The sequence below is a fragment of the Scomber japonicus genome, chromosome 9, assembly GCF_027409825.1.
Source record: "Scomber japonicus isolate fScoJap1 chromosome 9, fScoJap1.pri, whole genome shotgun sequence".
NCBI lineage: Eukaryota > Metazoa > Chordata > Actinopteri > Scombriformes > Scombridae > Scomber > Scomber japonicus.
Genome location: NC_070586.1, coordinates 21,910,265 through 21,934,958, shown reverse-complemented (window position 1 = coordinate 21,934,958; position 24,694 = coordinate 21,910,265). Strand labels below are relative to the sequence as shown.

The 24,694-nt window shown below is 40.2% G+C and overlaps 1 protein-coding gene across 1 annotated transcript; it reads left to right on the top strand.

The window, feature by feature from the left end:
- The first annotated feature begins 1,907 nt into the window (after positions 1–1,907).
- Positions 1,908–22,777, top strand: limk2 (LIM domain kinase 2). Its single transcript, XM_053325861.1, has 16 exons — positions 1,908–2,032; positions 2,271–2,367; positions 11,804–11,939; positions 16,156–16,265; positions 16,421–16,606; positions 16,913–17,018; positions 17,527–17,738; positions 17,854–18,040; positions 18,139–18,225; positions 18,519–18,650; positions 19,125–19,181; positions 19,497–19,562; positions 19,978–20,152; positions 20,855–20,910; positions 21,118–21,275; positions 21,699–22,777. The coding sequence occupies exons 1-16, from the start codon at positions 2,017–2,019 to the stop codon at positions 21,910–21,912; spliced, it is 1,995 nt and encodes a 664-aa protein (XP_053181836.1). The 5' UTR covers positions 1,908–2,016; the 3' UTR covers positions 21,913–22,777.
- Positions 22,778–24,694: the final 1,917 nt, after the last annotated feature.

Sequence of the window (24,694 nt, the reverse complement as noted above, 5' to 3'; positions counted from 1 at the left end):
CCTAGAAACTGTATTGTATAGTATATAGTAAAGTTTAAAATGTACAAAAGTACAACACGGTACACAAAAGTGTGTGTAGTTAAGGAACGAGTGAGGAATGATGGTTGATGTGTTATTTCTCTAACAACTCATATTGGAGGACTATATGATCGCTTGATAGAGAAACAGACAGGGGGATACTATTAGTGAATCTTTAGGTAATGTTAGTTTACAATTTTCCGTAAATCGATCACTAACCACTTTCTAGATTCATTAACCTATTCCTGATTAACTCTGATCCGAACACTGGCAGATGCTTATTGATACCTTTTTTTTCTGTGGCATTATCCAGTAATGATACAGCAGCATAGGCTACGTAGTAACCTTAACCCTTTATCATTACATCACCATTACCTGTTGTTTCACTAGACATAGATGTGAATATTAATGTCTAAGTGGTCTGAATGTTATGAAATGCTTGTTGAGGGTCCTTGTCTGATTTTCTTCTAAGTTAATAGGCAACGATAATAAGACAATACAATTTTTTTTCTCTCCATCACACCTCCCATACTCTCCGTAGAGTAAAATCTAAGTGGATGTTTGACTGAAAAAAGAAAATGTAGAATAAGGAAACATTTACGTGACCTTGGCATTTAAACAGATGCAACTTAAAAAGGTACGCGAGTTAAATGATGTGCAGTGGAATGATTGATTTGCTCTGTAGTTTAATGCTGGCAGCTGCTTTTATATCTAAATGACTCACTTCACTATGTCTGAAAAAATACACTTCGGCGCTCTCTCCAGCCAGAAAGACAGATGATGTAAAAGCAGATGATGTAAAAGCAGAAACAGCTACCGGTTCATACAAACACTACTGCAGCGCTGCTCTACACGTCATGCACATCAATGATTGGCCCACATGGTCGACCAATCATCGGAGTCTGCACATCATTACGTCACCTTTTCATTCAAGAATAATTATACTCACAAACGTCCTTTTTTTAGTAGCGCTGCTGACTTGTGTACGACTTTAACTCACTGCAGTTTTGTAGTCAGTTGAACATTTGTTTTAATATGATATATTTTGTTCCAAGATTGTCCCCAAAAGATCAGCTGATTGGTTGTAAGGGAGTTAGCCTATTTGGAGAGTTGAATTTTGGATCTGGATTCACTTAAAGGACAAAAAGGTCGAGATCACAGGATAATTACGGAAAACTTGAAAATGAATGTCTGGTTCATTTAATCTCACCTGATTTCAGCCTTTAAGATCACTATGAGAAATCATCCCTAATGTATCAGATAGTTTATAAACGTAATAAGGGGTTGCTATAAGCCTTATTAATAATCTATTCTTAGTGTTTTTTTTTCTTTTCTTTTTTACCATCAAGCGTGTTAATGGGGTGAAAAAAAAAAAAAAGATCCCGTAGGACGGAATAATGAGAAACTTTCTCAAAACTTTGTCATGTATTATGTCTGACTTAGTATCTCAAAAAAAGTGTGTGTGTGTGTGTGTGTGTGTGTGTGTGTGTGTGTGTGTGTGAGAGAGTGTGTTTGTTTTATAATCCACAAATCAGGGATTTTTCTTGTTCTACTGAAAATGTACAGTATGTGTAATCTATTATGTGTGTGTAGTACTCAGTTTTGAACAGCAGATGGCGCCTCTGTTCTTTCCTCCCAGTTTGGGGCCAAAACCACATTATTCTCCTGCTTCCAGGTGCAGCGTTGAGCCATGTTGAGCCCTTCCGCTCTCCGTACAGGAATTTGTAGACTGCATTACGTCAGTCAGTTATCCTGCCAGCCGCAAGAAAGCAGCTCCGTCCAGGAGGAGTTTTAGATTACTTTTTTCTGTGGAGAAGTGAAGGGATTTGTGTTTTCCTCCTGCCGTATTCAAAGAGTTGGGAATCCCGAGGAGACGACGGAGAGAAATTAAACATTGAAGCTGCTCTTCTCTTCACAGTCCTGCTGCTTCAGTATGAACAGTCTTTAAAAAAACAAAAAAAGACAAGGATCTGAATATCGACGACACACAGAAAGTAGATGGAGGAATCAGAAGGTGAGACATATTTCAGGTTGTAACTAAATATTGATGAGGGGTTACGTGGTGTCCGAGCTGCGATCTTCTCGTTTTACACACTGAGTTTATACAATGCTGCAAGATAAAAAGCTGTGTTTTATATAACGTCGAACATACCTATCATTTACTAACTTCATCCTCAGCTACTCAGTTTTAACAGCAGGATTTTAAAGTCTACAGTGCTACATAAAGAGTACTCAAATGATGTTTCTTTCAGGTACAGATGAATGCTACTGTGCGGGATGTGGAGGAAGAATTCAAGACTCGTTTCACATGAAAGTCCTGCAGGACACCTGGCACAACGCCTGCTTTCAGTAAGTTTATGATTTTATAAACGCCTCGCAGTTAACAGCCTGTGATAGCACTGTAGAGGGCACTGATTTGTCAGCCACCATGCGATAAGAGAAGGCTTTGTTTACGGAGAAAGAAGTGAGGGAACAGTTTGCATTGATATGAATACAATTGGGTTTTTCTGTTGGTCAACATGTTGGTTTCCCCCTTTTTGGGTGTACTTACAAATGGCCTTGTGGATAATCCCAGAGGCTTCTGCTTTGTAGCCTAAACATGGGCCTAGATCTGTTTTTGAACAATTCACCACTGATTGTGCCTCTGCATGGGGATGCTCCAGGTTCTTGAATTTAGATTGGTTGGTTAAAATGGTCTTCACATGCAGGGAGGTCTTTGCTATTTGCCTCTGCTCTGAGGCTTAATGATTGCCACACTGGAGCTGATGTGAGCTTTCTGGTGTGCACAGGTCACTGTCCCGTTGGGAGATATCCACGTGTGGGGCAGTGAACTTGTGGTTGGATGCCGACATACTGTACATGCCAGCAGGGTCTTCCCTGTGACTAACACAGTGACATTCACTGGTTCTCACCATAAGATTACTTTGATTTAGGGCTACAATGATAAGTCAATTTACTGATTAGTTGACAACTATTAAATTAATTGCCAAATATTTTTGATAATCAATCCTTCTGAGTCATTTCTGTAGAAGAAAATGTAAAAATTCTCCAATTACACCTTCTCTAATGTGATTTTTTTTCTTTAGTTTAATTTAATTGAGTTGTTGGCTATTGATCAGAACAAAACTAGACATTTGAGGACATCACCTTTGACTTTGAGAAATAATGATCAACATATTTAATCTTTTACTGACATTTTATGGACCAAATAACTAGATGCACCAATACTAATATCAGATATCGGTACTGAGCCAAATAGCTGGATCGAGTATCAATGACAATGGGGTCAATCAGGTTTTAGATACCATTATGTTAATAAATAACTATATATATGTGTTTATAGTTTCACAGTTTTAGTTAGAAAAGCAATGTTTAAATCAAGCCTGATGTTGTCACAGTAGGCTGATCTGAGTCTCTTCCACTCCAGTGAAGCATAGAGCTTACTAATTAAACACTGGCTTAACTGGATTGGCACTCAGTATCAGCTGATACCCAAAGCCTGGGTATCGGGATTGAAAGAGTTGGATTGGTGAAACTCTGAAAACAACTAATAGATTAATCAAGAAAATAATCATTAGGCCTACTCTGTTCAAAAACAGCACTTATTGATCACACTGCGTGCAGTAGTTACTATGCCTAATTTGACACTGACTTTATAAACCAGGATGAAAAGGTGAGCATCTGTGAATGTTGCTGAATTAAGTGCAGCCTTTTCCTCAGAGGCCACACACTGCAGAGTGTATCTGCAGATCCTTTGATTTTTATGACTGGGCTTTGGCTCTGGAGGTCTTCTAGCATTTCCAAAAAGCTTCAGGAATAGAACAGATTTACTTCTGACTCCTGTCTATTTCTGACAACTGAAATAGCTTTCTGGGAAGTTTTGAGCCAGGATCTAACTGTGCTCCTGTCCTTACATAACCCAGGCTTTCACTCTTTCCAAACACTGGCTCCACAATAACAAATTCAGCAACTTTTTTAAAAATCGTATTACAGGCATAGTTCATGACGCAGAGTGTTAATCACTATTGATCCTCTCCCTCCCCTGTATTTTAATAATCCCTCACATTTTTTGGCATCCTCCTTGATAGCGACCTCATTTGTCTGATACGTCTTAAGTTACTCATTTTTATAAACTTGTTGATATTAGATATTTTGTGTGTGTGTGTGTGTGTGTGGGAAGCCAGACAGCAGTACTTTTCACTTATCTAAATGGGCTGCTGTTTGTTCCTCTCTGTCTGTCCAATTTCTGGGGTTGAATAATGTATTTTTCATTACAAGGGTTGAGATATCACAGCCATTCCAATAATTTCACACACTAATCACCGCTCACATTTTTGAGAGACAGTTATTTTGCTTAAGGAGGCAACTCTGCACTCTTTACAGGAAATTGTCCAGCCAAAATAAAATGTCTTTAATGTGATACCTCCTGTGTTGTTCCTATTGTCTATTGTCCACATGTTGCCATTCTGCCCTCTGTGTACCTCCACCTTGTATAACATTCTTACAAGCTGACGTCACTCTTGTTCCAGTAAACCTGGCAGTGTTATTGAGGCCTATAGGTAACGGCATGCTCCATTACTGTGTTTTGCATTCCTAGACGGCGATTCAGAGATGTGAGTCCGCTGTCTCAGACACTGACTCCAGAAACCTTTGTTTTGGGGTTGTTCTTTTTTTCTTCTTTGATATTTCCATGATACTTAAGTGGAAATTGTTTAAAGCTGTAGAAATAATCATCACATTGGGCCACACATGATAATAGTGATGGAACTACATTTGTCCAAACGATATTCCCTCATTCTGTGTTTTGATGGTGGTGGTGATGATGGTGGAGAGTGCTAACGGTTGAGTCCAAAACCTCCCATAGGTGGTGAGATCTGCTGACTGCAAAAGCCATAGCATATGATTAATATGATTCATAATTTTCATACTCCCCAAACCTTTCAGTGACCCCTCGTGGGAGCACTGTCATCATGGAAGAGACAACTCCCATCAGGATAGAAATGTTTCATCATAGGAGAAAGTCCATCACTCACAACTTTGTATTGATTTCCATTTACCCTTCCCTCTAAGGGGACAAGTAGACCCAAACCAGTCAGAAAAATGCCCCCCCCCATGGCATAACAGAGCCACTGGGGTCATGTATTCACCCACTTGTTGAGAATATGGTGAAGGATGACTCATCTGACCATATTTTTTTCCCACCTCTCTGTAGACCAGTGCCCATGGTTTTTGTATCACTGAACTCTCAAATGTGCATTCATCTTTGTAATGAGGGGTTTATTCACTGCACCCTACTATAATGTCCCTCTCTATGTAATTGTCCACAGCCTGTTCTCACTGACACAGTCTAATGACATCTTGCATTGACATTCTCAGTCACCTGTGGAAGAATTGCTCCTCTGTTTTTTTTCTTACATATCGCACTATTGCACAAGCATCATGGTCATCAAATGTGTGCTGTCAACCGCAATTACGACCCTATTTCCTCATGTCTTTCCCATAGATCTAAATGCAGAGACTTTAATCACTGTTACTATTGAAACACCAGCAAGTTGAGCTGTCTTTGTAACTGGAGCTCCTGCCATCTGTACCCCAACAATTGACCCTCTTGCCAAGTCAATCAGATCTTTTCCTCTTGCCATCTTGATACAAATCGATGACTGGGCCTGCTCAGCGTTTCTATACATGACACATTGTATGATTGAATGTTAATATGTTAATTAAATGTACCATGCAGTACACCTGTGCATCTGTTGTTTCTCCACCCATTGTCAACTTTGGCAGATAAGCAACACAGATATGCACTTATCCTTTATCCCCTATATCTGTGAGCTCATGGCTGCAGAAAAGAAAGAATAAATATTAACAATAAAATGCAGAACGTTGCTAAACTATTGAATACATTTTGTTAGAATCAATATTTCTCTTTTAATGCTGCTTTCACTGTTTGGTGCCACATTTTCCACCTGTGTATTATAATAATTGTATGTGGTGCTGAAACAAGTTGACTGGCTGTTATACGATTCAAATTCATGTACTCCTCTTGCAGCGGCTTCTGGACTTCAGGGTGAGCAGGGGCCCTGTGCACTGGGTCAAGGATTTTCTAACTGACCGCTCACAAACAGTCTGTTACTCTGTGATGAGCTTGTATTTAACACGGGGGGCCCCACAGGGCAGTGTTTTATCTCCAGCACTAGTCTGCACTCCAATGAAATGATACTGCACAACAGCAGTTTCAAGCTATTTAAATATGCTGACGACATGGCTAGTGAGCCTTTTTTCTTTGAAAATTATATTTCTTATTATATTACTCAGGTTTCCAAATTACAACAGTGATGTAAGTCCAGGCCATTGTTAATTAATGTTGAAAAAACAAAGGAACATACATGAGGGGGGTAAAATATTAGGAACACTTATCATTTGTGTCAGGTTTGACATTCCTGCACTGGCCAAATGAATTGATTCTGTGCATGCTCTATGGGCAGAGATTTAGAGCTAACTTCCGGTTAGCTCTCTGCTAAGTTAAATTGGGATAAAATAATTTTATTGTGTGCCTCTTCCAGACTTTCTAAATGTAATTGGACCAAATGGATTAAAGTCTGATGTTAAATGCCTCTTTTCGGGGGGTTGTGTGAAACTTAAAACAATTTATCCACTGTTTTACAGCTGCAACTGTAGCGATGGAGGACGCTATGGTGGAGCCAATGATGTAAGCAAGTATCAACAGTGTTTATGTTTACTCTCACTGCCAGAAGGGGGAAACAAAAGTTTTACACTCCAGCTTTAAAAAGAAAAAGAAAAAAGAGGCTCATATCAGACAACGCTGATACCAATACTATAGCAATATATCTGTGATAAGCCAGTATCAACCAATAAAAGTAGCCGACCAATCTGCTGATAGGCTCTCAATTACTCCAATAAATTATCTGCAGGTTGACGAGAGACACAGATTAGTTACAGATCGAAACTGTAATATGACCGTAGATGACAGATGACATCACAACTCTCATCACTGATAGTGAGACCAAAACTGAGTGTGACCAAACTGTGGAAACTGTCAAAGTTTTAAATATCCAGGAACCCATAGATGATAAACTGAGTTTCACAGACATTGTTCTTTTTATATATAAGAAAGCTAGTCAGAGACTGTTTTGAATTAGGAAACTGAAGGTTTTGGGGTCAGTCTTGACGTCTTGGAAAGTTTGTATGTCAGCCTGATAGAGACCATCCTTGTTTTTAATATCGCTGTCTGGCATGAGAATTTGACTTTAGTAATAGGAACAAGCTGACTACGATTGTTAAGACAGCAGGGAAGATACCAGGCCACCACAAAAGATATTAGTTGACCTTTGCAGTAAAGCTGTACACAGGAAAGCCCTGTCAATCATCAGTGACAAACACATTCCTTCACTTCCCACCTTTGAGTTGCTCCCTTCAGGATGACGCTACAGAATACTCCTAGCAGAGAAAAGGATGTACAAAGGTTTTTCTCATCCTAAATTAATATGGTCAACAAACTATGGTACACTTAAATGTGGGTGCGTAGGCTGTACACCATGGGTATGAATGCATGATGTTGCACAATTGAGAAGTTTTTGTTCTGTAAATGTGATGTTTTTGTTTTCCCGGACATGTTCATGTTTATATATTCCTGGGTGAGACCAAGGACAATTTTCCTGCCTTGGCTGGACCATAAAGTTAATTCTATTCTATTCTAGTTTATCAAACGTGCAGATTTGATGCTTTTTTTCTTCGTCATATGTGATAATCTTTTGAACATTTAGTCCATCAAAACCAAGCTATTTCAATATTCCACCTTGGGCTCTGGAAAGTCAAGTGTGGACAATTTTACTACTTTTTTACATTAATATTGACAAATCTATTAATTGAGAAAACAATTGACAAATCAAATTGCCAAATAAAATACAAAAAATAATAAAAATCAATCAGTGAAATCAGTAATGAAAACAATTGGGGTTTTTTGCACCTCTAACTGCATGTCATAACAAAAATCAGCTGATTGAAATCAAAGGGTATCTTTTAGCATGTGATCCAAGCCTAATTAGATTTACAGCACAGACTGTTCCTGTGATATGAATGAAAAAAATAGTGCTGTCATTTCTTGGAGAGAGGTTGCTATGGAGAAAAGTAGGAGCACAACAGTCACACACCCTGAGATAAGGAGCCAGGAAAAGCGAAACACTCCCTGCGAAGGTCTTAAAGGCCGCTTGCAAAGGTCTTTCTCTTACTGTCTCTACTCCTTTGTTGGAATACACTGCAGCAGGAATGTGGATTTAAGGAAATGAGTAATGTTTGTTTTGTAGTGTTTGTGCAGGCAGAACTATTGCATTGTTCACTGAAGAACCACCTGAGATTAGTGTGCCCGCCTCCCATTCACCAGCATGGTTAGAAGGAAGTAAGGTGTTTTTATAAGCTCCCTCACAGTACTTAATTTTGATATATTATAGGGCCATTATTTTTTACTTAGAATTATTTTTCTTAAAAACAAGGCAGACAAGGTGGAGGGTTATGTTTTCCCTGCCACCCCTGGACAGATACTGAGTGTCAGACATACCAGTTGTAATAGTTGTAATATAACTTTCCACAAGTCTCTTCCTTGTGCGTACCTTTTTTACTGGGACAAAATGAGTGCACTGGTTTTACCAGCCAACAGTGATACTGACATATGTACTGTACCCGGAGCAATACTTGATTTTTATGGCCGATACCAAGGTTGGTATTTGACAGTAAAAAAAAAATTAGATAACAGTATTTTGTCAGATGTGTGGTCTTCGACATAAATAAACACTTTTCTGCTAAATTCCATATTAAAGAATTGTGACTGATATGAGTAGATATTTTACAGTAAAAAAATAAACATGTGGACAAACTGTATAATAGTGACACTGTTTCTAAATTCCTGTAATGCTTGGCATTATTAGCTGACATAAATTCCTATGCTAACATAATTGTGATTACATAAGATCTCAGTCGTGAGAACAGGCTACTGTTAAAATTTCATCAACAGAAATGAGTATGTTGTGTATTGTTGAAGAAATTCACTCAAGTCCTTGTTCAGAGTTTGCTGTGGTGTTGGATGTTTATTGATACCCGGGACATCGGTGAGCACACTGATACAGAGTGGGTCTGAGACAGTGGACTGACCCAGAGCAAATGAAATGGAGGCATTTTATACAGTAAGACCAAGGCAGTGATCAGCAAAGAAACACAAGGCAGGAAGGTAGAGCATTTGCATTTAGACCTTACAGTGTGACACTGAGATGAAATCAAATGATAACTTGGTGGGGGGGAAGTGGTTCTTAGGTGGACAGTTGACAAGGAGTCAGAACAGGAGAAGGGTCTACATTCAGACAAAAGCCATAGATGAAATCATCAGGGGACAGTAATGATCGAGGGCTGTGATGTCACTATCTCAAGGTGTTGTTCTCAGACATCACTTGATTACATTGCATCTCTGGCCATACATGCATTTCTTCTTCTTCACCAAAGCAGCACAGCCACCATTACTAAGTTACTATGTGTAAGTTGACAAACTTTCAGCTCCACTTCCCCTCATCATGTCCCTGCATGAAGAATCAGGCTGAATTCATTATTATACTGACCGTGTGTTCATTCTAGATATTTCCTGTGTTCATCTCAAAAAGAACATTTCCCTGTTTTCCTGCATTATTTGACATAAAGACATTAACATGGATGCCACTTGATGTGTACGACTGAAACGTTGCCTCTACCTCAGTGCTTCCTCTGCTCTCTGATTTTCTCTCCACAATAGAGACATCAAACATGCACTCGTCTCTCTATAAAACTTTCTTAAGTAACGCCAGAAAACTTCAAAATATCTGGAATCTGAGCCAAAGTCAATAAGCCTGGATCAACTATACCTGCAGTGAAGAGAGCAACATGATGCATGGGGCTCAACTAAAGGCTGCTGGCAGTAGTGGACTGAAAATAATAAAAATGCACAAAAAACGCATTCGGAGTAATAATTCTGACTTTCATCTTGCATACTCGAAATTGTTGTGTAAGAGTTTGATTTTATATTCTTAATATCATCACAGATAAGCGAGTGGGCAAAAAGGGCAACATCATGAGCAGAGGTCTAACTGTCATGGTAGGTTGGATCATAACCCTGAATAAGAAGAAATGGCTGCTAATTGGGAAAACCATAAAAGTGTTGGTAAAAGTTTTATTGTTGTTGTACATCCTGTAAACAACCTGTAAACAGCTTGTTTTATTCCTGTTTTTAATTGGGAGTTAATAGTTAGTAGTTTCAATTACACATCAGACAGCGAAGCGATGACATTCATTGTGATGCATTTCTCTGCACTCCACCTGAAGTCTTTGTCGGTGTCCTTGCTCAAATTACTCAGAAACTAAGGTGAAAACAAAAAAGCAGAGAAACTGTCTGAATGCAGCAGCATCCCCAAAAAACAGGACTGCAGACATTTCAGTAACTCAATCTCTGACAGTGATTCATCCTTGATTGTATTTTGGCAGTCCAACCTGCTGCCATTGTTTTGCATAACCAGTGGAGCTTGTTCAAGGAACGTTCATAGCCTGCAGGTGCTTCCCAGTCTGCTGACAGCTTCAGCATTCCTCACTCTGAACATTTTGTCCCAAAGTCTGTGGCCATAAAAATCCCTTTAATTTGCCAATTATCTTTTCAGGTGACAGCTTGGATCAATCAACTTGTGGTTTAACATTATGGAAACAACAATAATAAGGAATTTATTATTTCCAACTCTTTTTTTATAATTTTCTTTTAAAACTGTTTATAGATTTCTGTGTAATTACAGTTGACCAAAGAGAAGGATGGGTAGCAAGACTAGGACACTTTGTGACTATGGTCCCTGATTTAGCCCAGCATATTATTATTATATTATTATTATTATTTGCATCTTTGAACGCAAGGTAAACAAGGTGCTTTGTTATTACTTTCACTTACACAGATAAGAAAATGCACAGTGAGAGCATTATTAAGTGTAAGTGTTGGTTCCAATGACCTGAAAACTTTGCCTTCCATAGAGTTTCTCTTTTTTTTTCTTGGGCCTATTTTTAACAGGAGCTTATAGTCCGTTGACTATAAGTGTTGCTCCAGTTCTCCCTTAAACAACTGGAGACTATTAAGGTGTTGGAAATTGACAAAGTATTTGGCAGCCTTTGGTGATGGTGTGCCATGCCGAGGGCACAGCTTGCCAGATTATCCTTCCTCAAAAGTGGAATTACACTTTGTGCTGCCGCTTCTTCTCCTTTTATAAAACGTTCTTATAACACAGCACAAGTAATGGCAAACATGCAAGACCAAGCACATTTCAGGCAGGGAGGTATTTACTTCGTTAAACTCACAGAAAAAGTACGCAAGTGTGTCATTGTCGGGAACATGCCCCCAGCTAATGTTCTAACCTCAAAGTTAAAAATATATGAGTGATGGTGTTGAACTCTTTTTTTATTACTTAAAACCATTTACTGGTATGTAATGTATGTAATGTGAGTTATTTGAAAAAAAAATGTACAAAAAGGTTTGTTGAGGAAAAAGTTTATCATGTTAACCTGTTATTGTGTGAGAGAGCAGCTGAATCAGTGCTTTATGAGCATCTTTCAGACATCACCCACATACCTTTGAATTATCAACAGATTTTATAGCAGGCCTCTGGGTCTCTGCCATGTTATCTTGAAGGTGATATACTTTACAGCTGAAAAAAGCCCCTAATTTTTCCTTTGTTCTCTACAAATGTTACCAAGACTTTTTTTTATGTGCTCTTAGGTGCTCTGTGTGCTGTGATCACCTGACCAACTGGTACTATGAGAAGGACAGTAAGCTGTACTGTCGCAAACACTACTGGGAGAAGTTTGGAGAGCTCTGTCATGGTTGCTCTCTGCTCATGACTGGACCTGCTATGGTAAGTCTGCTGCACTTATGATTCTACACTGTAAACCCTTTAGTGTCAGAAGTAGTTTGTAAGTCATTTTGAACCATAGGAAAAAATCTCAACCTGATGATATGTCACAACATTATTTCCTTCTGAACCAAAATCTCCCCAGCTTCACTCATATTTTAAGATTTAAGGGCTCTGGAGAAGCTTTGTATTGGGGGTGGATAAAATGCTTATGATGTCATCAGGGTTGTTTATTAGCTTGGGTTTTGAGGCTACACATTTCTCATAAAGTTTGAAAGATGTTGGTATTTGCGGGCATTAATTAACAAAAGATGCTATGTAGTTGCATAATGGGGAGTGTAATACTATCAAGAAGTTTTGATATACTAGGTCTAGGACTAAAAGTCAGAATATCTTTACATCTGCTGCTTCCAAATTTATAGACACTAATGCTAACATTGTTAGCTGCGAGGTCAAACTTTAATTAAACTTTTCGTTTCACCAGTATTTATTACATTACTCATTACCTCTCACAATTTAGTTTCCTGGTGTGGAATGAGTGTTACATCATGGCCATGGACCATAGAACTTATAGTACCATAGTTCTTTTTACCGTTGGCTGCTGTTTTGTCAATGCTATGCTTGAGTCTAACACTGTCTCAAGACTGTTGCTACATTGCTACATGTGATTGCCAGGCTTTCAAACTGTGCCTTGCCACGATCATATAACGCCAATTGCCAACAACCCCCCCCCCCCCCCCTACTTAAATAATACCAGAATGCCCACAGAGCGTGTCAATGCTCTCTGTGTTTCGGTCTCTCCCACCCGCTGGAGATTAATACTAACACGCATTAAAAGACGGGGGTGCTGTTTTTGTGACGATTACATTTACAGATGAGTGGTACTTTACACAGACTGCTGCTAAACATTGCCGATTGAGCCCTCAGCCTCACTTGTGAATTAGTTTCCCCCCTTGAGGCCCCATTCTGTTGCTTCTGTACAGAAGTTCTCCACAGTTCACTTCCCCAAGTACACAGAGGATCTAGTAGGAACAGTCTAGAACATGAGCAGTTTTTGGAGCCACATCATGCCCAGTCTATTGTGGTGTGGTGGCTGTTTATGTATTACTCACTGTGTAATACTCACATTATGATCTGCACTGATATGTTCACAGAGATTAAGTATCCTCTCGTTTAGGTCCGTTGTGGACACTCTGAGAAGAAAGAACTCTCACCTGTGGTTGTTCTGTCTGGAAAACTGCTCAACTATTGTAATGTTTTGGTCCAAGTGTTTCCTTGGGGCTGCAAGGCCAGTCAGGATAGCGTGCACCTCGTACACACCTCCATCATCATAAGCATACACAGAAGTGGTCGGCCATCATGATAGCGGTTTTTGCCAGCCCAGGTATGCCCAGCTCAGGCTGCATGCAGCAAGAAATGGCAGCACACCGCCCTCCAGAACTACTAGACAAAGACAAGAACTATTTATTGTTGAGGAAGCACTCATGTCACACTGCAGGCTGGTTTGCCAGGAACACAGCGCTGCGGTAGTGTTTTGGTCATCTTGTGTCTGGGCCAGAACAGCCTTCACACGGCTCTCACCTCTGATGCGACATCTAAATATAGAGGTGGCCATGCCAAAATGGTGGCAGCTAGCTGTGCTAACCATGCCATTTGCTGACAGCTCAGTTTTCCAGTGGCCGTCCCACAATCCTGTCAGGAAGGCCATATTGTTTGCCAGTGACACTCCCGGGGCAGAACCGGCGTAACAGCAGTCGAAAAAGGCAACTGTTAGTCTGTCCCTTTCGGACAGGAGCAATGGCACACCTTAGCCTGGCTAGAAGGAGATGGAGGGGGGGAAGCAGACCCTGACTGCATCCTCAATGGGGGGAACCCCCTTGTTCCTCTCTCAGCCCTCAACAGTAGAATACAGCCAGGAAGGCATTGCCATAGGCCTAGTGGTCAGTGGAAAAGCCCACTCACACTGTGCGTAAGAGAAGATGGGATGACAGCACAAGTACTAGGCATCCTCTGTGGCTGAGTTAGGAGGCCTGCAGTGAAATTCTTAGAGGGAGTTTTTGCCAGCGACTGGGAAAGCAGCTGGGTCTCCATCCTCCCAACTGCTGAGTTGAGCAAACCGGACAGGTCATCCAGAGGATAACAGTAGGTTGGTGGCACATCATCATCCTTGAAGAGGGAAGCAGAATCTTCCCCTTCAGAGACTGGACAGTCATCCTCTCTGTCATAGTTGGCCCAAGACTTGGACTGGGCCATCATATCCTCCACCATTTGAGCTGGGTTAGCATAGAGGGAATGAACAGACTCTGTGAAATGCAGCCATTGCTCAGAGATAGGGAGCACAGGAGTTGGCCTCAATCTGATACTGCTAACCTAGGTAGAGGAATCAGGACCCATGGGAGTCCAGCAGCACCATAGGTGAAGTGCAGGATAAACTAGTTGCTATTCAATGTGATGATGAAGATGATAGTTCTTCTACGATACAGAATGGTGGACAAAGTTGGCAGGGGAATACATTTTCAAGGTGGGCTAGTAGAAAAAGGAGAATAGAAGTGAGAGTGCTGAAACTTTACTGGAGAGGGTGCTTCATGGTATCTGGGCAGGTACTGAGCTGGGGTCTTGTAAGCATAAACCCATAGCAAAACCCAGTAGAGGGTATGGTGCGTATGACATAGAACAAGAGAAATCAAAACTGCCACCAGATAAAGTGGTATGTTGAATTACTTCCAAATATCCATCTGGTTTTAATTTAGTATCTACAAGCCGGAACATAAAATTTAGGTGGCAGCAGCTCTTGGTGGGGTTGTTTTGTCTCCACTTGTCTAACATGGAACTAAACTGAAGTTTTTCTTTTTGCCACCAAGCAACACACATAATGGACTCCTCTATTTAGTATTGGCATCCTGCTTCATCAGCCAGAGTGTTTTTGGCAGAGCTGAACTGGCACTGCATCCCCATAGCCAGAAAGAGAGTCATTGTGGTCCATCAGCAGAGGAGGATCATGCAGAGTGGCTACTGCTTGTCAAGCAGTCAAGTCCAGAACACTGTTGTGTTTGTCCTGTTTTTAATGACTTAGTTTATTTATTGATTGGAGATGTATTTTTTTGTTGGTGTGCTTTTTAGTAAGTATTTCATCTCATTTTTCTCATTTATCTGCTAGTTAGACATTTTTAGCTTCTCCAAAATTAGTTCTACCTAATAGTCATCAGTTCTGATCTTGTTTTGCCAAGTTCGTACCGCTCTGTCTAGCTGTTGAAGCCTGAGGCAGGTCATGACTGTGGTCGGTGTTGGTGGTGGTGCTGTTCTTGGCAATGAAGCAACAAGTTACAGACAGACTCGTGAGATGTCCCAATGATTTGGCTGACATCACTCTAATCTCTTTGAAGCAGCAGGGAATCCTTTCCCAGCACTGACTCAGAGCTGTGGCCAGTGTGGGAAAAGGGTCTGATTGAAACGACATTTGGTTTGTACATTCATTGAGTTCATATTCCTAATATAATGTTATGGAATCCTCTATTTAATGAAAGGCCGTACTGTATTTTTGATGTTGTTTAATTTTTTCTAACAATGAAAGAACATTTAAAAACAAACATCAACAAAGTTTTTCCTGCCTCAGTTTCTCCACATCACACCTCTAGCTTTAGCTTTAACTGCAGGTTCAAGTTTTCCACTGAGCCACCTGTAATATGAAGCTTAAACAATTTTATTTGATAATTAAACATGAAAGCAACATTTTTTGTGCTGAAGTATGTGATGATCATTCCTTGATGTTGAAAGAGGCGGACACATGATCTCATCTCGCATGAGAGCGAGAGGAGAAAAAAGCCAGGTGAAATGGGGGTGTGTAACATGAATTGCAGAAAGGGAAATCAGTCAGGCAGTGTTAATGAGAGAGAGAGAGAGAGAGAAAGCACATGAGAGTTTGTGAGCTGGTTTCAGAGGGTTGAAAGTCAGCCAGACGAGTGGCTCAGACCTGCTGTCGGTGGTGACATCATAGCAGATTCCAGACAGGCTGGGAGTAAAGCAGGTGTTATGACTGTGTCACGACTCACAGTGGGAGAGGAACAGAAAGAAACACACACTAAGCAGACCACACTTCTCTCTGACGAGCAGAGCACAGCACAGCAGAACAAGACAGCAGTCTCGTCACCAGCGGATTACTTCTTTGTGCTTCGAGTCGCATGGATGTTTTGAAGATCAGCTGGTTTCTATGTGTTTCCAGGTGGCCGGAGAACACAAGTATCACCCTGAGTGCTTTGTGTGTCTGAGCTGCAAGGTGGTGATTGAAGACACAGATACCTACGCTTTAGTTGAGCGATCAAAACTCTACTGGTAAGTCATTTGCACAGGACTTTTAAAAAACAACTGTTTTCAATATTGACATTATTAGCTAGGAAGACATGCAGCAGACAGTAACTTAACAATTAACAGACAAGCACATGTCCACACACGTAATAATGATTGACTCTCTCTTTTGTTGTACGCAGTGGAAAGTGCTACAAGCAGGTGGTCCTTACACCCATGTTGGAAAAACGTTCACACGACTCAATCCTAGACTCCCTGCCCCACACAGTCACCCTCATCTCGATGCCTTCTGCAGCTAACGGCAAGAGAGGCTTCTCTGTGTCAGTGCTAAGGGACGTCAGTGGTTCAGCAAGTGTTCAAGTTAAAGAGTAAGTGGCACCTGATGATGAGTGATAACCTTAGTGCACGTCTCTCTCTTCTGTGGGGACAGTATTAGTAATAGCTGAGGTAAGATTGATTATAGGTTTGTTAAATAACAGGGCATGTGTGTGCGTGTATATGTGTGCTACTGCAGGATAAGTCATGCTTCTCAGTCTTAGGTTTCTGGCTGATTGGCAGGCCCATGTATTAGAGCAGATCTGTAACATACTGTCTTGAAATCAGCATATTCCTGCTAATGCATATTCCTGCTAACGCAACATAACATATACATGTTGGCATTGTGTTGCTACCAGGGTCAGAGGGATGCTTATTAGTCCAGAGGTGCGGAATGCCATCCACGTTGGGGACAGGATCCTGGAGATTAATGGCCTTCCAGTGGGGACTTTGATGGAAGAGGAGGTGGGTTTATCCTTCATGAACACTTCTGAGACTCATGGAGTGACAGTGTTATGTCAAATTCTTCAAGTTAAGCAAGTTCAGCTAATTAGCGTCCTCATTAAGGGCAAGTCCATTCCTTGAGTGCAATTTGCAAAGCTATTTTCTTATTAAACAATAACTACATGTGATTTTTGGCATTCCTCACATTCCTCAATCATTTATACATTCTTGAGCTGGGAGAGGACGGTATGTGGAAAGACTGCTGCACTTAAAAGCTCATTCCCACAACCTCACTCTCACACTATTACATGCTTTCCAGTTAAGTCGTGATTCATTGCTTTGATTTTTTTCTATTGTTATGTTTGTAAGTTCCCACCTATCCTGTTCTCCCAATAACGCATTCCAGTATAACATCCCACCTTAATGGTTGATTACTGTTCTACACTACAGATGCTTCACTCATGTTAAGTAGAATCATTTGTGTGAACTAATCATTTTTAAATCCCTAACTCTTTTGGGGTTCTTTTAGGTGGACGATCTGATTCACCGCACAAGCAACACACTGCAGCTGCTTATAGAATATGACCCAATCAGGCAGAGATTGGACCGGCTCAGGCTGGGATCACCCAGGAACCATCTTGGAGTCCCAGCAACCTCCCGAATGCGCCTGTCCTCGCCTAATGCAGTCGTGGAGCGAACCGACGTGGTTGATGACGGTACTCTGAAAAGGAGGTCTTTAAGGTTTGTTCAAGATCTCTGAACAGACAAAAAATATATACAGTTTATAATCTGTAATAGGCAAGTGATGCTTGTTTATAGTTTTTGTAATTTAAATTGACCATATTCTCTATTTCAGGCGCAGTAACAGCATATGTAAGTCCCCGGGGCCAAATTCTCCTAAAGAACAGCCTTTTATCATACGAGACATTGGACGCTCTGAATCTTTGAGATCCTCCAGTAGCTGCTCTCATCGTATCTTCAGACCATGTGACCTCATCCACGGCGAGATCTTGGGGAAAGGCTTCTTTGGACAGGCCATCAAGGTCTGCCTTCTATCAATACCTTACTTTACCCTAACCCTGGACTACTCTCTTTGTGCAATGGTGTTACAGTACATCTGTTGCTTTTGTCATGCTCACAGGTGACTCATAAAGCCACAGGAGAGGTGATGGTCATGAAGGAGTTGATCCGCTGTGATGAGGAGACCCAGAAAACTTTCCTCAAGGAGGTAGGTAATCTGCAGCAGGAGGCCTGCACTTCCTCACAGACAAAACAGAGTCTTCTGGCTCTGCATGGTGCTGTGATCTATTAAACTCACAACTGAAAGCACGCCACATGTTCCAACAATTACCTCTTTGTACCTTGTTATTTTGAGGTTTCCGTTTCAGTCTTTTGGGAAAACATTATGATGATTATCGTATGGATTAAGTGTCACCTATGTGAAACTGATTAGTGATGATCTGTTTGCAGTTATAAGAGTGGCCCTCTCTCTTACTCTACTTATATTTCTTCCCAATGTAGGTCAAAGTAATGCGAAGCCTTGATCATCCCCACGTTTTGAAGTTCATCGGTGTGCTATACAAGGACAAGAGGCTCAATTTGATAACTGAATTTATCGAGGGAGGCACCCTGAAGGATTTCATCAGAGACATGGTGAGTTAAACTAGTTTATTCACTTAACCCTCCTCCTTTCCTCTTTCCACACAAGAGCACAAAAAGCCCTAAGTGACTACAGAGAGACTCAGGGCTGTGTGGGAGGGGACTGACCTGAAGTAAACTCTGCACTGATAGAGGGCTCTTGGCTCTATAGTGGCTGGCTGGCTGGCTGGCTGGCATGTCAACAGGCCAAGACACAGAATGAGAAAAGTTGTAGAAAGTGTTACCAGGTGAAATTTACAGAGCTCCCCTCCCCCCAAAGCTGACTATTTATAAAGGGAAGCACACAGCTCAGCACACGGGCCCAATGAATAGAGGGAGTGTTTTCTTATCCTCTAATGATAATAATGAAATTATTTATAAAGGTTTAATTCTGCTCACTGTATTCACCCCTCATAATGGCCTCTGAGAGATCTTCTCTTCATTTCTCCCTTTTTGATTTTGTTTTGTTTTTTTATTCTGGGTTAACAGGATCCGTTTCCATGGGATCAAAGGGTGAGCTTTGCAAAGAGCATCGCCTCTGGCATGGTGAGTTGGCCTCTTGCAAAGACGTTACTATTAGTTAAATCTATATGTATGTAAATGTGCCGTAGAGTGCTGTGCAGTTAAAGACACAGTGCAACATTTTCGGTTGTGTCGCAGAGATGGGATGAGCCCTCCTTAAATCTAAAAATAATTGTACAAATCACTGTCATACAAAATAACCAAAACCTTAGTCACAGCTGGCATAAAGTGAGCTACAATTTTCCCTCAAAGATGATGTCACTGTGTAGAGTGCTGTAAAGTTTTACTATATACAAGGGGGTTTTCTTATTAATTGTGTGGGAATTTTCTGTGTTGCAGGCCTACCTTCATTCAATGAGCATCATACACAGAGACCTCAACTCACACAATTGCCTGGTTAAACTGGTAAGTGACATGGCATTTTACCAACCATTACACATGCATCACAAAATTTGAACAATAAGGAGTATGAGGAATTTCATGAGCTGAGTAAAAGTTGGCATGCTTTCAATTGTGAGTAAAAGCAGTTCCCAGTTGCCTTTTATGAACAAGAGTTGCGCAATTTCTAGTTTACTGCAAACTCAAGACAATAACGTGTTATATAATCAGATTGTGATAGAGCACCAAGACCATTTAACTTATTTATGATTCCATGACATGCTGAAGCATTTATTCTTCTTCCATTAACTGCAAACCATACTATTTTAAACAGACCAACGTTTGCTCAGTTATTTTTGTAAAGAGAGTTTTTTTTTTGTTTTGTTTTGTTTTTTTATTTTAAATGAAGTTCAGCGAACCATTAAGTATCGTCTTTTTACAGGACAACACTGTGGTCGTAGCTGACTTTGGACTGTCACGACTCATCGTAGAAGACAAAGTTAAACCTCCACCTGAAAAAGCGTGCACTAAGAAGAGGGTGTTCAGACGTATTGACCGAAAGAAGCGGTATACCGTCGTTGGAAACCCATATTGGATGGCTCCAGAGATGCTAAATGGTAAGCAGGAGGAACAGATTGAATTGCGAGCTTGATTTTAAAGGGAATCTATTATGCTCATTTCCAGCTGTATATTTGTATTCTGGGATTCCACTAGAGTAGTTTTGCATGATTGCGTGAGTTAAATAAAACTCCTCGGTTATCTTATATCTGGATGCACCAGCTGCTTCTTATTAAAAGTGAATAAATAACATGAATAGTACAAGCAGAAACAGCTACAGTGATGATAATGTTTGAAGAGCTGTAGACTGTAACAGGTAGACTATTAATTTCATTTTGCCCTACTATGCAATGAAAAAAACTCAGTGTGCCAACTTGGCTCAAGTTATGGCATGTCATGGCTTGTCATAACTACCCCTTAAAACAATGGAAAAATGCCATGATGTTAGCGGAGCGGAGCACTGAACTTGCACGCTGTGTGTGGAGCAGATGATCATGATATCAGATTTGGCTGAAAGTAGAAAAAAACATTGGAAACTGAGTGTTGTTAAGAGCAGTCTGAAGGGTGGGTGCTTTTGCTTACAGGGATTACTTATGCATATGTTCATTTACGCATATGTGACACTGGCCACGTTTTTAATGAACATCCAACATTGTAACATTATATATGACTGAAAATAAGGAAGAGCATAACAGGTTCTGTTTATTGCCAGTATGGTCAATGAGTGCATTTGCTTAATCCTTTACTTTATCATTTTTCAGGTAAACGCTATGATGAGAAGGTGGACATTTTCTCCTTTGGAATTGTTCTTTGTGAGGTAAGAACTCATCTGCTTTGATTTTCGAACAAAATAACTAAATGCACCAATAATTGCTGACTAAACAAAAAGCATGTTTGTTTTAAGTATTTATAGATCTAATATGCAATGGTATACTCAAGGAAATGCTAGTGCTGACACTGTGATATGTGTGTCTCTGTGTCACTATTGATTAGTGACCCTAACCTCCTCTGTCTTGTGATCCAGATCATAGGGAAAGTCTATGCAGACCCAGAGTGCCTCCCCCGGACTTTGGACTTTGGCCTGAATGTGGGCAAGTTTGTGGAGAAATTCCTCCCAGAGGACTGTCCGCCAGCTTTCTTTCCACTGGCTGTGGCCTGCTGTGACCTCACACCTGACAACCGGTGAGCACCTGTTGTTATTGTAATGGTTAATGGCTTACACTTTATACACTCACACTTGGCAAAACACTTTTTGTGTGCTCTACAACATTTTTGTAGAGTTGTTTACTGGATTAGTAAATTTTAACCTGACAAGGAAGCTGTGCACACAGTCAGAAGAAATGTAGAAAAACTGTAAATGAATATATAGGAGGGATGGTGTTTATCACTCACTGAAAGGTCCACAGTATCCAGCCAGGTATTTTAAGTGGAGTCTTTAGAAGCAGTGGAGGGAAAAACGACTTTCAGATGCCATCTCTACATAGGGACACGCCTCCAGTGCCAGATTGCTTCCTCATGTTTTCTTTCAACCTTGTCAGTCTGGTTTTAACATCACTAACCTCTGTGTGCTTCCCTCCACCCTGCTCCCTCCTCCTCCTCCACCAGTCCACCTTTCCAGAAGCTGGAGGACTGTTTTGAAGCTCTGTCCCTCAACCAAGAGCTGGGAATCCCCCTACCAGCAGAACTGGATTTGCTGCATCAGAGTCTGAGTCAACTTCACTGGCCTAAAGATGGCTCCCCATCCCAGAGTACAGATCAACCAACGACCCCAACAACAGCCTCTCCAGACTGTTCCAGCATGACAGACAATGGCACTTAGGACCAGTCTCTTTTTTTGTGATACGTTCGAGACCCCTCTGAACTGCTGCACTAATATCATGGATGAGAAAAAGAGGAAAACTGAACCCGAGCCATATTAGAAACTGGATAACCTGAGGTAGCTGGACCAATCTGTGTGAGACCTTTTTATTTTAGTGCCAGTGAGCTGCAATGTGAGTGGAAGACGCATTTCAAGAAAACAAGTGTTAGTTCATTTTTTTTTTTTACCCTACTCGACACAGGCAGGGTTGTACTAATGTTTACTGTGTATAAAGACAATATGCAACTTTCTGCAGTTTTGTTCCTGACAGAGGGGAAGCATCCTTATTTGATGGAAGAGCTTTTGTCCACATTTGATGAGTCCCCATGTGACAGCAGTTTTGGTTTTCTGGCTCAGAAGTTGTTGTTTTGCTAAGTGTGGAATGCACAGAACAGTCCTTGTCCAGCAGAGGACTCACTTCACTGCAGCAGCAAAGAAAACAGCTCCACAGTGTGATTGACACACATTGAGTAGACATAGGGCAGGGCTTGATGAAAACAGGTGTGACCTAAGAAAGCCGTGACAGCATATCACACACTGACCCCAAATAGTTTCATCACTATGAGATTTGGCACAAGATGGTGAAAAGATGTTTTGATTTTATAGTCTTAAGCACCACTGAGCCAATGTCTGATGAGATGGTTACAAGCATAGTTCTCTGCTTTGTGGCCAAATGATTTAATTCCTTTCTCACATGTTGAATTAACACTATTCAGATTTTTTTTTCACTTTTGCTTAACTGACACTTAGTTCAGAGTTTGTATCATAAGACACCTGGTGCTTGTAGGCAGAAGCCCTTTTTTGAAAATGTTGCAATTATGCAAGAGTTGACCATAAAATCATTGCTTCATACAGAAGAACTGGATTTATTTGTTTTTTTTTCTTCTTATAAATTGTATATAATTATGTATATAGTATGCCTCTACTAGGATGTCATTTTCTAATGGGAATCGTAGATCTGTAGATTTTTTTAGACATTTCGTTAACGATGGACGTTTTGCCTTTTTAGCAGCATCATGCAAGGTACTGACGACCCACTGTAACCACTATTATTTATATCTCTATAGTGTTTCTTAAATAAACTTTTTGAATATTGCCTTATCCTTGTTCAATTTTGTCTGTGAAGGTGTTGCTAATAATGAGCTGCATAGATATACAAACGGACTGAAATCACTAAAATGATCCATGAACAATTAAGCAGATAATATAAACACCTCTATTTCAACTATCCATTAATCATTTATTTGGTAAAAAAAATAAAATAAAATAAGAATTCCAAACATTAGCTGGTTAGTTTCACAATTGCAGAAATTCTTACTTTGTATATGACATTCTGTAGATATAATACTTTTTAAAAAAAAAACTTTTGATCAGACTAAAACAACTTACAGTATAAGACCTCACTTTTTACTCACTTTTTGGAATAAGAGAAATAGTCTACACGGCATATTGTCAAGTCGGCAATTTTGATAATTAATGCTCGCAGCCTTATAACTTTGAATGTTATCAATCAGGGTGTTAAGCAACAAAGTCACTGGTTCATATCCAATTCAAAATAATGAGAAAAATCTAAATAACCACTAACAAAGTGTTTGTTGTTGGTCAGTGAATCACATTCAGGGATCCAGACTTCCTTGTAATGGTGTGATTTTTCTTTCTTCATATGTCAAAGTCTAAATATTTATATATGCCTCTTCAAATCTCTTCTTCCCACTTGTAGTTTCTTTTCTCCTGTTTATGTAAATAATAGTGGCCTCTTTTAGAAGTGACTCAGTCCTGTGTTTAAGAATTGCCAAGAGGGGGAGCTGGTGCAAACAAGTTCTTAACATGCACAAACCTTGAATAACCAGACACTTGGTTATGTCTCAATAAACATAATAATTACACTTCACCTCATAGTGTTTGATGTTTTATTTCAGTCTCAGCAGTGAAAATCTGCCATTCATACAAATACAAGTACTAAATTCAAACAACAGCATTTTGAACATCTTGCTTATATGAAGAAAATAATCATTACAGCCAGCACACAGATTCTTAAAACAATGGAGCAGCAGTAACCAAAGATTTACAGTGACGTGGATCCAGCAATAATCACAAAACAGGATCATCTGGAGTGATGCAGTGATTACAAACAAACTGGCAGTACACTGAGAAGTAACAGGTGTGGCAAACTAAAATCTTGTGTGAACAATGGTGCCTACTTTTCAGGCAGATATTTTCTAAATGTCTTGTTCAATGAGTAGTTCTATTAAAGATGCAAACATACACTAGGTAACCATGTACATGCATTCATGTTTTTGAATGAAGAACACCAAACTTTGGACTGCTTCTTGCCTATTATCCTCCTTTCTCTCTACCCTGAAGCATCAAGTGCATAACTCAAATATCTGAATCTAATCTAGTCACCAGGCTTCTTTCAGCACTTCAACACACACACACACTCGCTCTCCTGCTTTTGCAAAGGAAGACTTCAGGCTTCTTTTTTCTGATCTCATCTGTTCTGTGTTGTGGCAGTGCTGTTTTGTCCTGAGGACTAACTACTGTCTCTCATGCTTCCTGAGAGCACTCTGTATTATTTCCTGTCACTCCTTAACCTGTGAAAGAAAAGGGCATGTCCTATTTCATGTCTGCCAATGATTTTCATGCTGTGTAACCGCATTGGCAACTGTCAGTTTGAGTACAAATAGCGCAAAAATCATCTGGGAAAAGATTCAGAAAATACATTCAGAAGTATCATGCTAAG